The sequence below is a fragment of the Uloborus diversus genome, chromosome 2 (assembly GCF_026930045.1).
Source record: "Uloborus diversus isolate 005 chromosome 2, Udiv.v.3.1, whole genome shotgun sequence".
NCBI lineage: Eukaryota > Metazoa > Arthropoda > Arachnida > Araneae > Uloboridae > Uloborus > Uloborus diversus.
This window is the reverse complement of record NC_072732.1, coordinates 173,203,152-173,220,111: the sequence shown is the minus strand read 5'-3', so window position 1 is coordinate 173,220,111 and position 16,960 is coordinate 173,203,152. Positions and strand designations below refer to the sequence as shown.

Sequence of the window (16,960 nt, the reverse complement as noted above, 5' to 3'; positions counted from 1 at the left end):
ACTGTGCTTAATTATTATTATTTTTTTAACTTCTGCATTGCATAATGATTATTGCTCTCTTTCCAGAAGATTAATCTCAAAACTGAATGATACCATTTGAAGGTACCGTTACCTCTTGCAGAGGTAATGCGAGTTAGACACAAAGATCGGGCAAATTAACCAGTTAGATTTTTCTTTTGTTGTTTCCGAAAGTCATAGATCTGTACATTTAAGTCGTAGTTGATCACTGCCCTTAAATCCCACCAGGGGCGTAGCTAAGGGGGGGGGGTTGGGGACAACCCCCCCCCCCCCGAAAAGTTAGTCTCAAAAAAAAAGAGAAAAAGAAGAGAGAAGAGAAAGAAAAAAAAAAGAAGAAAAGGGAAAAATTCCAAGCGATTATACATATATATATATATATATATATATATATTATATATGTATATATATATATATATATATATATTATATATGTATATATATATATATATATATATATATATATATATATATATATATATATATATGTATATATATGTATATATATATATATTCTTTATATATATATATATACATACATATTCTTCTTATATATATATATGTAAGAACCGCCGCTCGGTTCTCATTACGAATCTTGTTGCAGTGTTGTGGCGTGATAATCTACCACGTAGGAAGAGGACAGAGCTACATTCACTAATCACATCTTTATTCTTGCATGGAATATAACAGCAGGAACTTCTCTTAACTAACTAACTTGTTTAGTTGTGCCACGATTTTTATATAGGGAATATCATTAAAAGGTTACAGATAATTATCCCTCGATCATGTGATCGCACGTGATCTATATAGGAGGAGCAGATTGCAATAACGAAATATTATTGGGCTTTGCACCGCAGACAGAGGCTGGCTTAAGTCTGGAGGGAAAAAAAGTGTCTGGTAGGTACTTTAAGGGGAATCTCATCTGAGCCCACAACATAGCCATATATGGTGTGAGAAGCATTTAAGTGTGTAATAAATAATGTCTGTGACTCATACGCGCTGACATATAAGTGAACCAAACTTAATATGGAAAAGGCCTAGCAAAGGATTTTTCATATTACATCCCCCCTCCCCCAAAGAATACGACAGGATTGAATAAGGGAAGGAAAAAAAATGAAGACGGGAAATTATCTGCAACCTCTTTCCTTTTTTTTTTTTCTTCAATCTGAAATGTTATAACATTATACACATTACATATACAATAACACTAAAGTTATAAAACACAGTACAATTAAAATGACATTGTAGTTTGAGGTAAAATTATGTAACACTCAATACTTTTTGTAAGTTCTTTACATAGTTCAACATATGTACTCAACATTCTTTCTTCTTTTAGCTCAACGATGAACAATAATATTATTTCACTCGTGAGATAGCTTGAAGTTGCTCGGTACATTATATTTCCTCAGTTTAGATATATGAACTGTTTGTGTTTTTTCTTTGGTATGCGCATTCGGTTTGTTAATTTCGTAATTAACATCTGAAATTTTTTGAAGAATTTTATATGGTCCACTGAATGGTTGAGACAGTTTTCGAGAATTAGGGTATTTGAATTCTTCATATATGACAGTGTCATTTGTGTTAAAAGTTTTGTCCACAAATCTTGCATCGTAGTATATCTTATTTCTTTCGTGGTATTCTTTAGTTCTTTCAACTGCCAATTTCCTTGCTTGTTCGACCGGAGGATATATGTCCTCTTTTATTGGATTTTCAAAAGGCACAATACCATACATTAAATATGAAGGAGGAAACTTTGTTACTGAGTGTGGAGTCAAGTTGTATTCTTGAGTCACCTGCTCCAGTAATTTAGGCCAAGGAACTTTTTTAGAAGTTTCATTTACTTTACACTTTAATCGAGTGACAATTGTTTGGTTTAGTCTTTCCACTTTTCCATTACATTCTGGCCTGTGTGCTGTAGTCAACAATTGTTTAATTTTATTGTGCTTTAGAAACTTCTTAAAATGGGAAGACGTAAATGCCGGATTCTTATCACTCAAAATACTTTTAGGCACTTGTACGCTGAAAACTTGCTTAAGAAAGTTAATGTATGTTTCAGAAGTAATTGACTTTGACGCAAAAGACCACATATATCTTGAATGATGGTCAATGATTAATGTCATATACTTTTTAGTGGAATTGTAGTAATTGAAACCAGCTACACTATCTACTGCAACAAGATCAAATGCTTTTTCAACCGGAGGCATGGATTGTAGCAGGCCAAATCTTTTTTGCCGAGGTTTTTTATTTACCTGACACGTATGACAATGCTTGTTAAAATTAGTTATGTCTATTGTTATATTTTGCCAATAGTAAACAGGCGTAAGTAAATTAATTGTTTTTTGAATTCCTGGATGTCCAAATTTTTCATGGACAGTTTTGAGTAGTTTATATCTTAAGGAGAATGGAACAACAATTCTTGTAAAACCCTTTCTACGCAGGCATAAAATATTATTAATTTCAATGAAATTACCCGTTAAATTGTCATTTTTTTGAGCCTCTTTAATTTCCTCCAATTGCAGTAGATGTGAAGCTTGGGTTCCAGTAACTGTTACTGCATCTTCCTCTTTTAGATTACTTTTAGGTATATCTCTAGAGAGCATATCAGCCTCAAAATTCATGGTACCTTTCGTGTACCTAATATCATAGTCATACATGCTTAATAACAAGGACCATCGGAACAAACGTCCTTTTAAATTTTTTACATTTTTAAGCCAAACTAACGAGGCGTGATCAGTATGTATGGTAATTTTTCGACCAAAAAGATAGTGATGGAATTTGTTTAAAGAATCGACTACAGCCAGACATTCCAGCTCCGTAATTCCATAATTTTTTTCATAATCCTTTAAAGAGCGGGAATGGAAAGCTATAGGATGTAAGGTACCAGAATCATCAGGCTGTTTCAGTACTGCTCCCACACCAGTTTGACTCGCGTCAACACAAATATGGCATTCTTTGCTGGGATCAAAAATTTTTAAAATAGGTTTACAAATTAATGAATTTTTCAAAACTTCAAACGCTTCCTGGCACTCATCTGTCCATTGCCAAGTTGTGTCTTTTTTCAGCAAACGATTTAATGGATTTCTAATAGTCGCATACTTGTTTATAAATTTGTGATACACATTTATTGACCCCAAAAATCTTTGAAGAGATTTGACATTGGTTGGTGGTTGCAATTTTTTAATAGCTTCAATATTACTATTATCTGGGGTAACAATTCCATTACAAATTTCATAACCTAAAAATTCAATTTTTGTCTGTAAAAAGGAGCATTTAGAAGCTTTTAGCTTAATGTTTTCTGTCCTGCACATTTCAAAGATTTGTTTAAGGTGATTTAAATGTTCTGTAAGAGTCTCGGAAAAAATAATTATGTCATCAAAATAGTTAGTTGCAAATTTAATTTTTTGTTTTGTCAGAATTCGGCGCAGAGTTCTCTGGAAAATACTTCCGGAATTTTTCCAACCAAACGGCAATTTATTCCACTCATATAGGCCACTGTTAGTGACAAATGCAAGCTTTTCTGTATCTTGGGGATGTACGGGTATATGCCAATATCCCGACGCCATGTCTAATTTTGAGAAATATCGGCTTTTTCCTAATTTATCTATGAGTGTTTCTATTAAGGGCAATGGTTCTGCATCTGATTTTGTAATTTGGTTCAATTTCCTGTAGTCTATGCATAATCGACTTTTTTTATTTTCGTCTTTTTTAAAAACTAGTGTAACAGGTGCACTATAAGGACTTGAGCTCTCTTTTATTATTTTTGCTTTTAGCAATTCTCGAATTTGATTGTCAATTTCTTCCTGTTGTTTAGGGGACGTTTTATATGCCCTTAATGTCACCGGTAAGTCTGATGTTAACCTTACCCGTTGTGGTTCAATTCTAATAGTTCCAACATCATACTTATTTATCGAAAATATATCGTCATAATTTTGGAGCATATCCTTCAGATCCGCATTTCCTCCGTTTTCCGATTCCCCGTTGATTGACTGACGTGAGCGTAGGCCTCCACCCCCGCAATCCAACACGGAACCCTTAGAAAAATGAAGAGGGTCATTTATTTCGCTTCTCCAAATTTTCTTTTTTTCTCCTTCTTGATTACTGGTGCTATTAATTGCCTTTTTTATGCTGTTTTCAGTTCGATTTTCCTTAAAACATTTTTTCTTTTTAGTTTTGTTAACTTTTTTCCTACGCTTACTTTTCTTCAATTTAGTATTTTCATTTCCAGGATCATTATTTTCACTGTCCTTAACCTTGATTTCAGGCAAAATGTGCAAAGACAAATCATTTAGCGCGGACTCAGAAAAAGTGATCAGTTTTTTCCGATCCTGCATAACGACCCGTCTCATACAGTCAATGACTAAATGAAATCGAATGCAACTCTTTAAACCTAATATGGCATATGGTAAATCGGTGTCTAGAATAAAAAATTCCACCGGTCTAACGATATTACCAACTTTAAGGTGGAGCGTGCATGTTCGGTTAAGTGACAGAATTCCCTGGGTTTGCTTAACATTCACGATTGTTTTTTCTTCAATCGAAACATTTAATGTTTTTGCAATCACACTAGGAATAATGTTTAAGGTTGATCCTGTATCTAAATTTAAACAAATCTTTTGTAATAAACTCGAGTTTCTTTCATTTTTAGTGTACACTTCATTATATAATTTATTTTCATTATATAATTTCTTTTCACTTTTGTAGATTATTTCGCCTTCTATATACCCGGGAACTAGTAATTGTCATGCTTCATTTGAATTTTCCTCTCCTTCCTTAAATTGTTTATCCTTATTTGGAGACTTTAGTAATGGTTCAACCGTCGAGGTATTTGGTTTATTTATGCAGGTTTGTCCCCAATGATATGCGTTAATAATTCCTTGTTGTGCGCAGAATTTACAAGGATTAGGAGGTAGCTCCAGTGTATAATGTGTTGTTTGTTTTTTACGGGCGTTCTTTCCCTCATTTTGGTTTAAAACACGACGTTGGTTGTCCTGTGGTTGACTAAAATTATTTCTACTTTGGTGAGCGTAATTAGGGTTTTGCCGAAAATTGTTTTGCATTTGGTTTCGCGGTACCCAGTTTTGATAAAATTGGGTAGGTCCCCTATAAGCACTTGGTTGTTGTGTCTTGGTCTTAAATTCATTTTTTGACATTTCGTGTGGTACCTCGTTAATTATCTTAGTGACCACTTGAAGCCATTCTGTAGGAGTTTGCGGGTCTTTAATTAGCAGAAAAGGTTTAATTTGTTGCGGTAACCCATCTGAGAGCCCTTCTAGAATATGTTTGTTACTGAGATTTATTTTCCTCCCCAGTTCTACTTTTTCAGTGAAATAAGAGAATAATTCTTTGGCGTTTCCCGAGAATCTCAAGTTCTGGAAATCTGTGAAACTACTCATCGGGGTGAAATAATGTTCCTCAAAAATGTCTATTACCTCGCGAAAAGAAGTGCAACACAAACATTGATTAATATAGATTTTTAAGGCGGATCCGCGAATAAATTTCTGAAAATTTTTTAACTTCCAGCTATCATTTAATTTATTTAGGTTCGTTTGTTGGTTAAAATGAGCTAACCAAGCTGAAAAATTTATTCCCAACTCTGGCTCAAACAATAAGATTTCTGGATTACTACCCGTATTTGTTTGTTTTGCTTCATTTTCAGAACCAGAAATCCCGGCTAAATTTAGTTCTTGTATTCTCTCAGTCACAGTTTGGCATTCCGCATCTGTGTTATTTACGTTTAATTCAGGCGGTACCTCAGCTTGAGTTTCCGCATCTTTTCGATTTGACTCTTTGTTTTCCATTTTTGAATTATTTTATTAGAAGGGACTATTTCTGGGTCATTTTCTATTTCAAGGTTTTGACTAGTTTTGCCACTACGCAATATCATTATCTCTAATTTCACCAAACTTTAAAGCATTTCTTCTACTTTCCACATTCATATTCAAATTACTTAGTAAAATTTTAACAAATGATACAAATTAAAGACATATAAAAATAGTATGACAAAAGAGACTATCTTACTTTAAATCAAAACAGAAAACACATTTACATCACATGAAACATTTTTGGCAACCAAACAAAATACTACCATAACGGCATGAGCCTTTTAAAGAGCTTGGCCGATAAATATTATACATATTAACCATAATTAATGCAAAGAGATCATGAAAACCTTTCCCTAAAAATCACAATATGGACGAAAATACGTATTTCAAGAAAGTAAAAGTATCATATTCCGAAATCTAAAAACAAATGTAACTCCATCACCAGCCTGATCTCAAGATTTCAATTGAACGAAAGGGAAAAAAACACACAAGAGATCCTTGCAAATCGAACTTTCAACGAGCGAGGCCCCTTTCATCTGATCATCACAGTAAACCATATGGTGGCACAATTTATCACCAGCAAGTGGATCCTAATGATGTTTTCGCACCCTGGATGGGTCACACTCTCACATTCAACAGATGCGCTGAGCACCAACACTCGGAAAAATCTTCGCTGGAGTTCCACTGAAATGATCTCTGGTCTTCATCTTGCACTTAAAACTTTCTTTTTCTTTCTTCGGATATTCTGAAGTGGTTTTACTGTTGTTGGCGGTTAACTCCGAAAGACACTGTTTCGATGTCTTGAAGCAAAAAATCCTCTTGCGGATGAAGCATGGTATTATCTTACGCAAATCACTCAATGCTGCAAAAATTTTAAAATGCTACAGCTCTGCCCTCATTTATAATCCTACCGGCTTGTAAGAACCGCCGCTCGGTTCTCATTACGAATCTTGTTGCAGTGTTGTGGCGTGATAATCTACCACGTAGGAAGAGGACAGAGCTACATTCACTAATCACATCTTTATTCTTGCATGGAATATAACAGCAGGAACTTCTCTTAACTAACTAACTTGTTTAGTTGTGCCACGATTTTTATATAGGGAATATCATTAAAAGGTTACAGATAATTATCCCTCGATCATGTGATCGCACGTGATCTATATAGGAGGAGCAGATTGCAATAACGAAATATTATTGGGCTTTGCACCGCAGACAGAGGCTGGCTTAAGTCTGGAGGGAAAAAAAGTGTCTGGTAGGTACTTTAAGGGGAATCTCATCTGAGCCCACAACATAGCCATATATGGTGTGAGAAGCATTTAAGTGTGTAATAAATAATGTCTGTGACTCATACGCGCTGACATATAAGTGAACCAAACTTAATATGGAAAAGGCCTAGCAAAGGATTTTTCATATTACATATATATATATATATAAGAAGTAACCCCCCCGAAAGTCGGGTCTAGCTACGCCACTGAATCCCACATAATCAAGGCCGTCGCTCAAATTCAGCCAGAGATATGCAGCAGAGCCGCATACACAGCTTGTTTTATTCCATGTCAACATCTACCCGCTCTTATTTAAAGACCCTTTATATATATATATATATATATATATATATATACAGGTAGTTATCAAAATAATGGAAACACCTATGAATAAAAGTGACATTTTTGAATGTGCTTCGTAAGAAATGAAGAACAAAATTAGGTATGTTTTTATTTTATAAACAGCAATGTTAATATTCTAGTTGTACAGGGTGACTTAATTGAAGTTCTGGAAGATTTTTTTCAAGCACGTGAAATGTCAGACCTCTCAAACTTGAAAAGAGGCCAAATTGTTGGAGCCCGTCTAACTAGAGCAAGTGCAACTGAAATATCTCAACTTTTTGGTGTTTCTAGAGGTACAGCATCTGAAGTCATGACAGCATACGTACAACCCGGTACGACAAGCTCCCCAAAGTAAAATAGTAGACGGAAAGAGAAACTCAGTGAAAGAAACCGATGGGTATTGAAGCGGATTGTAATGTCTAAAAAGCGAACAACAGCAGCAAAGGTGACCACTGAACTCAATCACTATCTGGATTCACAAGTGTGAGTGATTGCACCTTTATTTACCGAACATTTACAGCAGAGTAGTCATTCCCAACATACTTGTCACAGAGTGTTTCCATTATTTTGGAATGGAATATCCAACTACACATATATATATATATATATATATATATATATATATATATATATATATATATATATATATATATATATATATATATATACATGCATTTAGGGACTTTTTCTGCCTTACAAAAACTTATATAAAATAAATGAGTCATATACTATTTACTGAGCTACCTCATGGTAAGCTTACTTTAGTGTGTTATATCTATGTTTAATGAATAAAATGTATAAAAGTTTTAGAAATTGTAAGCTCTTCTAATTACAAGGCATTTATTTCTTTCAGAACAATAGAAGACTCAAAAAGATCATCAATAATTGAGAGCATTGATACGAATCAAGAAAATAATCAGATGCAACTTCTGAAAGAATCTGATGTAACTGAGCATACTTCCCCTCCTAACTTTGAAAATTCTGGCAATGAGCTTAATAGTTCAATTTCTGCAGTAAGAAAAAATGCTACATCAGCAGCTGTACGTCGAACACCTTTTATAAAAAAACCTGTACCAAATGTAAGGAATGTGGGAAAAACCGGTAGTAATTCTACACAAGAGGAAACCTCAAAAACTGCCCCTACTGAAAAATCTAGAAGGTTAGTTAGAATGGTTTTTCCAATTAATTTAAATTTTTCAGTCTCCTTTCAAAACTATGACATATTATAAAGACATGATTTTATGTTTATACATTTAGTTTGTTTTTATTGCTAATTAAATTTCTAGAGCATTAATTATTCACGTAAGCTGTACATTAGAGTTGGTCACATCTTATGTTGAAATAAAGTTTTCAATTTTTACTAGGCACCAAGACAGAGAGAGGCATGGTCGCCCATATGCAAAATTTTAAGGGGAGGAGGGGGGGACCTCAGATATTTTCCTCCATAGAAACCAATTTCAGTACAGATTAGTTATTAAATTTTGACATTTTAGTAACTTGTTAATTAATGGCTTTAGAAGAAATGTTTTTACATTTTTGCAAAGCAAAAAGTTCTAAAAGTGAGGAAGTTCTAATTTCTTGGGGAGGGGGGGGCTTGAGCGTCCACTTGTTCTCTGTGTGGGTGCCCATGGAAAGAGGTACCAAATGATGCTTTAGGGTGTGGGCGATCTAAATCAGTGATTTTAATCATGATTTAAACCCAATGATTTTTTTCAAAATCAGATATAAATCATTTTTTAGTTTAAACCCTAAATTCGAAGTTTTATTTGTTCTGCCTTTTTCTTTGTTAGAGAGATCTTTTTTCCTCATCTGAATTTTGTTACAACTGTTTATTCTCATTTCACCATTTTAAACAATTTAAGTTTCTTTGTACTAATTCCAAAAAATTCAGTGGCAAGTAGACATTTCTGAATCAGTCATCACTTTTACTTGGTAAGCCTTTGTGTTCTGAACGTTTTTTAACCAAAGCAATCTCTACACTAAAAGTGGTACTTAATGTGGGTTTTTTTAATTATAAAATATATTCATATACAATTGGCTACCTGTTTAACGACACTCGATTTAACAGCTTTCTTTATTTAACAACGACTTTTCACTGTCCCAAGCTCTCTACTGTTGATTTGTTCTATATAAAGATGCATTCAACTTATGGATGATTTTTTGTAGTCCTTTTAAAGTTGTTTAATAGAGAACCAACTGTATTTATAAAGCAGACTAAGTGGGAAAAATAATGAATTAAGGAATGAATTAATGTTACAAGATGCACCATTTTCAATAAAACTGTTAAGTATTTAATAAAACTCTACTATATTCTTAATGCCATGTTCTTTTTAACAGATTATCTGGCTGCCAAGATGAGGAACCTTCCACTCCCAATACATCAGCTGTTCCCAATTCTGTTAAATTTCCACATATAACAAGCATCCTCACTTCAAAGAAAAGAAATTTGAAAGAAAAAGAGGTTTGTATCTTTTGATAGCCATTCAATTTCCAAATTTTATTAAAATGTAAAAGCCAAAACTTTAAAATCTGATTCAAGGAAGAGAAAAAGAGAGATTGTTTTTCTGTACAAGTAATAAGGCAATCTTGTTATAATTTTTGTTTCACATTATTAAAAATTTAATCACTATTTCAGTAAATCCCTTTTGAAATTCAGGATCTATCTAACAGGGCTCAGAGCTTGTTGGTGGTCATCAATTTTGTATAAGTATTCTTTCTTTGCAAGTTTCAGTGATAATTCATGTTTAGGGAGGATTGGTATTCAGTATTGAGTCATTCCATATCAAATCAACCAATAAAAAATAAATTTTGAAGGTCAATGTTTTGGATTGTTATGATTTTTTGTCTGTTTATTATACTTACCTCCAGGATGAAAAAACTGAAGTTTCAAATTTTTTCAACAATTCTTTGCAAAGTTATGCATTTTTTAAATTTTGGAGGAATTCAAAATTTTGCATTGATTAAAATCTTAAGAGTGCTATTATTAGAGTACTATTTGACTTAGGAGTCTACACTTGGTGCTGTTTTGTTCAGTCTTTTATGAGGTTTTCAAAAATATATATCAAAGCCCAGTTGCTAAAAAAAAATTTAATTTTTTTAATAAAAAAGTTTTTTTTGATTTGTAAAAATTCAAAATCGAAATTTTTAATTTTCTTGAAAAAAATATATGTTACTTAGCCTTTTGTTAGCAACATTTATTCAAAATTTTAAGATGGCATTCTTTTGGTGTCATGCAGAAAATTTTTTTTTTCCTCTTTCAACAGTGCTTTAATGGGTCATTTCATGTCAAATCAACCAATAAAAAATAAATTTTTAAGGTCAATGTTTTAGAATGTAATGATTTTTTATCTGTCTATGATACACACCTCCATGATGATAAATCTGAAGTTTCAAATTTTTTCAACAATTCTTTCCAAAGTTATAAATTTTTTTAACTCTGGTAGCATCATAAATTTTACATCGTTTAGTAATCTTTAAAAGGCTATTATCAAAGAACTAATTGACTTAAAAGGTTAAAACTTGTGCTGTTTTGTTCAGTATTTTAGGAGGCTTTAAAAAATATATAACAAAACCTAGCTACAAAAAAAAGAAAAAAAAATCATTTAAAAAATTTTTTTTGTAAAAATTAAACTTTTTAATTTTCTTGAAAAAAAAAAAAAAAACAGGGTACTTTGTTTTTTTTAAGACTAAGTACCTTTTAACATAAATTCAAAATTTCATGATGGCATTTTTGTGTAATCATGGAGAAAAAAAAATTCTCTTTCAAACAGTTGCTTTAATTTTATTTGTAAAAAACATTTGTTCTAATGAAAAGTAGTTAAAAGTTTAAACCGGGACTATTGCGTAGAGAAACAAGTACTTGGCAGTATTGCAAGCATATTAACAAGTTCAAACAATTTTTGGCGAAAAAATATTTATTATTGAATAAAAAATCTAAATTTTATTTAAATTTGAAAACTTCAATTTAAAAGTTACTGAAGCTTTTTTAGCCATATTTTAAAAGCAAATTTAAGTTTTATTTATATATAATTTAATTGACTACAATATAAAATTTAATATTTTTTTAAGCCCATTAAGAAGCAGTTTGAGATGTGTGTAACTCACTTTGCTACTATAGAACTCAATTTGTAAGTCCTATATAGTATAGATATACTTTCTTCTTATGTAAGATTTCAGTAGCTCTTAGATCTTTTTTCACCCAATGTCCTTCCTTTTTAAATGGATTGCAGCAAAATATGCTCCATTGTTTATCCATTTTCAACTGAAAGTTGGCTCTTAACAACAAAAATATGCATAAATTTAACATTAAAATAACAATAAAACTTGGGGGGGGGGGATTTCTCAAAGAAAGCAAGCAGTAAAATTTAGAATGTGCACTGTCCAAGAACATACAAAGTACAGAAGATTTCAATGCCTCTGTAGTGGGAGAAAGCAGACGTGTTTCATATTACACCAGGAGAAAGCCTAAGAGTTCGTTTCAGCAGGCAGCTGATGAGTGGGAGTGACTACTTAGGGGATGGGTATCAGGGATGTAGGTGCTGAAGCATGACTCATGATGGTCAAGCCCTTCTACTTTATCAACCCATGAACATAGGATTGAAAAAAATGTTGATTGGAGACCTTTGCTTTACTGAATTATTTCAACACTTTCGATTCCGGACCATTTGCCATCGATAAGTAGACTAATATATTTTCAGTTAATAAATTTTAATTCTTGACTATTTAAAAAAACCTGTATATATATATATATATATATATATATATATATATATATATATATATATATATGTACATATTTCTGTATAAATAAACATCTATATATATATATATATATATATAAAGGAATCAAGTCAAGGGTGCCAATAACACCTCCTCAAATACTGTACAGCCCCCCCCCCCCACAGGGATGAAACCTCTTTACAGAGAAAAATGCCCCTTAAACATCCCCTTAAAAATCTTAATGGCACAGTCTTTGCCATCCCTCCATCCTCCACCCCCTTTGGATGATCCAGCTGATCAAGCAGTATGAATTGTTACATGAATAAAGATGTTGAAAGAGGAAACTTTTTTTTTTCTCATGATACCACAATAATGCCATCATGAAATTTTGCATAAATGTTGCTAAAGTAAGACTTAATAACATAAATTTTTTTCAAAAAAATTAAAAATTTCGATTTTGAGTTTTTTTAAATTAAAAAATTTTTTTTTCAAAAAAATGTCAAAAAAAAAAAAAAGAAAAAGGTAGAACTAGGTCATGTCATATATTTTATAAAACATTATTATATACAGAACAAAACACTACCAGTTTTAACTCTTTGAGTCAAATAGTTTTTTAATTACGGCCGTTTAAAGAAAATGTGTCAGGAAAAACTTTCAACTTTGTCAAAACTTTAAAATATTATAACTCGAAAACAAATGGGTGAAAAAATCCAAAACTTTGTATATTTTCTCTCTTGTGGTAATACTCCATTGGAACAAAAAATGAGCAAAATCTAAAGACATGAGACCATTGGTTGATTTGATATGGAATTACCCTATTTTCACCTATTCAGAAAACAATAAACAGTTTAGAAGCAGAACAGCAGCAGTTGACATTGCTGCTCAGTCGCAACAATATTTTGAAGTTTTGTTCATGTACTTTCCATGATTTTTTCTTACCACAATATTTTTACATTGTTTAACAAATCGTAGTTTTCAATTTTTTTTTTTGTCTCAACGGTTTAGTTTTGTTAAAAAATAAATAGTTAATATTTTTTTTTCATCTAAGACTTACTTTGAAAATATAAACTGAATTTGAAAAGATAAATTTCAATGTTAGAGTATTAAGTTACTAAATCATCTAAACAGTTATTCAAAAAACAGTTACATCTAAACTGTTATTCATGACAAATAGCCTAAGAACAAAAAATATTATTTTTTAAACTTTTTATTTATTTTTAACGAGAAAGAAAATACCCATAGAGCATCTTAAACTTAATTACTCAATAAACTTAAACGTGTATGTTGTAAATAAAAACTGATCACAACTGCTGTGTGTGTAAAAATGACAACAAAAACTAATAATAAATTAAAAAGTGGGGGGTTCCCCCTGCTCGCCAACCCTGCACACCACACGTGGTCGTTCAATGCCCCCTGCAATAGGTGACAATTTTCAATTTAATAATTTTTTATCCTTGGATGTCTGACCCCTTATATCTGGCCCCTTAAGTTTTAGATAGGCGAGACAGAGTGACACTTTGCATTCAGCTGTGACAGGAATTTTGTTGACATAGTTGTGTCTTGCAGTACTCTGAGGATCATATTGAACAACTGATGTAGCAGGAACAAATAAATAGACTTACGCTTACTGTTGTATGGTTTCTTGTGTTTCGTGTCCTTAGCGACGTCTACGAATGGTGTTTTTAACTTTCTACAAATGATATTTTTGACTTAAAAACATTTTGCTGCTTTAAAAAAGTCAGACTTTCTTATGCGCCCATTTTTGAAAATGGCACTTTTTTTAGCAGTTTCTTCGTTTTTTTTTAAACAAATTTTTGATTCACCCTGTATTTTTATGATTTTTTAAAAATATTTTATTTATAGTGAACAACATTTGTAAATAGCAACTGTGTTTAAAAGATGTAAATTTATCTTTTAAATACTTCATGTGGGAAGAATATTCTGATGGTTGTCCTTTTAAAATTGTTTTTGTCTTCAATATATCTTTCTAATGAGTTAAAAGCACATGTTTCACTTTTTTTATTTTTCTTTAATTTTGTTAATGAATTTATTAACCTATTTATTGACATTCATCTTTTAAGGATTGGATTTTTTTTTTCTATTTTAATCAAAACTGCATCTTACATACTTAAACTCAACGTTTGTTATACTATTTCATTTTTTTTTCCAGTTGCCTAATAAAAGAAGGAAGTATGGTAAAGGGGATAATCCTCCAGAAAGAAACAAAATGACTATTTTGGACCTCATTTATTACAATCCCAGTGAAAATCCTATGCAGTAAGCTATTTTTTCCCCTAAATTTTGAAAAGTCTTAATTTTCTATGTTTACAAATTTTCTTAAAATTATTACTTACTCTTATCTATGAAAAAAAGTGAAGGCTGCATGTAAAAGAAAAAGTAATGAATAAGTTTTGTTTTGATCTATTAAACAACGGTTTAAACAAAAAGAAATAAAACAAGAGAAGACAAACAAAATAATTTTAAAAAAAATAAATAATAATAATTTTTAAAAAAAAAGTTCTCAGTGTAGTGAGTACAGGATGTTGATCACATTTATACTGGATAGCAAGACGAATGGCCAATTGGCCCATGCTGGGGTGTAGAATCAGAAAAAATAAATAAAAATTTGCTGTAATGTCAACAAAAATGTGACTAAGTACAATTTACTTTTATTCTCAGCAAAATAAGATAACAACAAATCTTATTTTAAACATCCAGTTACTTGGACACTATTTTTAGATTTCCTTTGAACAAATATGTTGTTACTGATTGTTTTTCACCCCCTTCCACTACCCTTAGAAAACCGGGATTTTATCACTCCATATGCATGCATTACCTATTTCCAAAGTTTTTAACCATTGTGTCTCTGCATTTTTGATTAAAACATGATTTCTAACGTGATTCATTTTTACCCCGTGAATTCATTTATATTGTTCATTTATAATGTGAAGACCACAACAGCAAAAACTAATTCTTAAACTTCTTGTTTAAAAACACAAAAGGTATATGCTGTGATTTTCCCATAAAATTATATTTTTTGAAGTTCATGAGAAAAAAAAAACGTGGAAATAAAAATACAGTCGAGTCTTGACTTATGCAAGGGATGTGTTCCAAGATCCCTCGTGTAGGTTGAAATTTGGCATTATGGAAAATAATATATGTGAAATTTTTTTTAAACGTACTCGGGACATAAACACCACCTTGAACTGTTTTAAACCATTCCTTAACTGAACATTACCGTTTCTTACATAAAGCACGGAATTTTAACTGTATTTTTTAATGCTGTTTTATTCAACATAAATTATTCTTATGATGAACAAAATCAATGATCAATGGGAAAGAGGGACGTGAAATAAATCAGTATGGTACATGCAGTATGTAGTAATAGTAAAGTTTTACTACACTGTAATAGTAAGGGAGGGTGGGCCACAATGAGACAAGAAACACATATTTTTCATTTTTCGTATATGGGTGAGTCCTAAAGCACAGAAACATACTTGATTATATTAAAGGTATCAAATTATAGTATATTGCATCAAATTTAGCTCATTTAATGTTAGAAAAAAAAAGTTATGAGGCTTTATAAATTCTATGAAAAGTGTCTCATTGTGGCCCAGTGATGGGCCACCATGAGACATTAAGTAGGACCACAATGGGACAGCTGAATAATCACTGTATTTTTACCTAAAGTTTGCAAAATAAGTTCCTTTATCTAGTTTATTAAAGAAACTTAATTCAGTACACAGAGTTATTAAAAAATTACAACACGGTTGATGGTTTCAAGGTCCTGCGTCCCCTTAAAGCATATTTCAGATGTTTAAAACTGTTTTTTGCTTACATACGAAACAATTTTAATTACAGTAAGCAAAGAAAAACATTAGGATTTAAAAAACAGAAAAAGAATAAAATAATAAATGCCAAATATTAACTGATGATTTACTTATATAATTATTTTATACAAATATTAGTTATAATTATAAAATGCTTTGAAATAAGTACCATGTTTGGCAACCTGATCAACACCTAACCGGTTTCTAGTTTTTTGTACAAAGTTGTGTAGTCAAATAAAAAGATCACTTGTAGTAATTAGTAAAAATATAAATCTTTTTAAATCAAGCCTATTTTTTATTGTTAAATTTCTTTTTTGTAAACTAAAACAAGAAGTAGATAAGTATTCTACACACGCTTACTGCTGCTTGAGTCACAATGAGACGTCTCACTGTGACCCAAAAAATTTGTCTCATTGTTGCCCAAACAAGAAAATAAAGACGTTTGCTTCATATCATCAAAATAATCCATAAGTTAAAAATAATATAACTGAATAATAGAAGAAGTCATAGTGTCAGTAACCACATAAACTACAAAGTTTACCTTAATTGTTGAATGTTTTTCAAGATTATGATAGATTCAAGAAATTATCAAAATAACTTTCAGTGTGTCCAAACAGTAACTAATTTTTTTCTACAAAACAAAAGCATAGAACAGCATGGAACTAGGAATTCTGGGAAGCATTTTGGCTATGTTTACTCTTCCTCGGTGGTGGTAGCTGTCAGAATTGTATTTATTTTTGAATTTACAATGTATCATTGTGGCCCACCTTCACCCTACTGTACGGTATATCCTGTGATAATGTTTGTAATTTAAAAAAAAAAGGATGAAGATGATTTATGCTGCATTATCAAAATATAATTCTAATATATTTCTAAATACAGTTGCTTCGCTAGTTCTTAACCGTTTCCATCTATGATACATTCCTCTTCCTAGTGCCTTTAATCCACAATACAAAGCAGCTTCCAT

At 31.6% G+C, this 16,960-nt stretch overlaps 1 protein-coding gene across 1 annotated transcript in view; it reads left to right on the top strand.

Annotated features, from left to right (window-relative positions):
- LOC129216155 (transcription factor TFIIIB component B'' homolog) overlaps positions 1–16,960 on the top strand; it is a gene marked incomplete in the record, with an annotated part of 47,337 nt that overhangs the window by 15,726 nt on the left and 14,651 nt on the right. Inside the window, 3 exon segments of the mRNA XM_054850315.1 lie at positions 8,298–8,603; positions 9,782–9,905; positions 14,334–14,440. Of these exon segments, the coding sequence (XP_054706290.1) occupies positions 8,298–8,603; positions 9,782–9,905; positions 14,334–14,440 (537 nt within the window).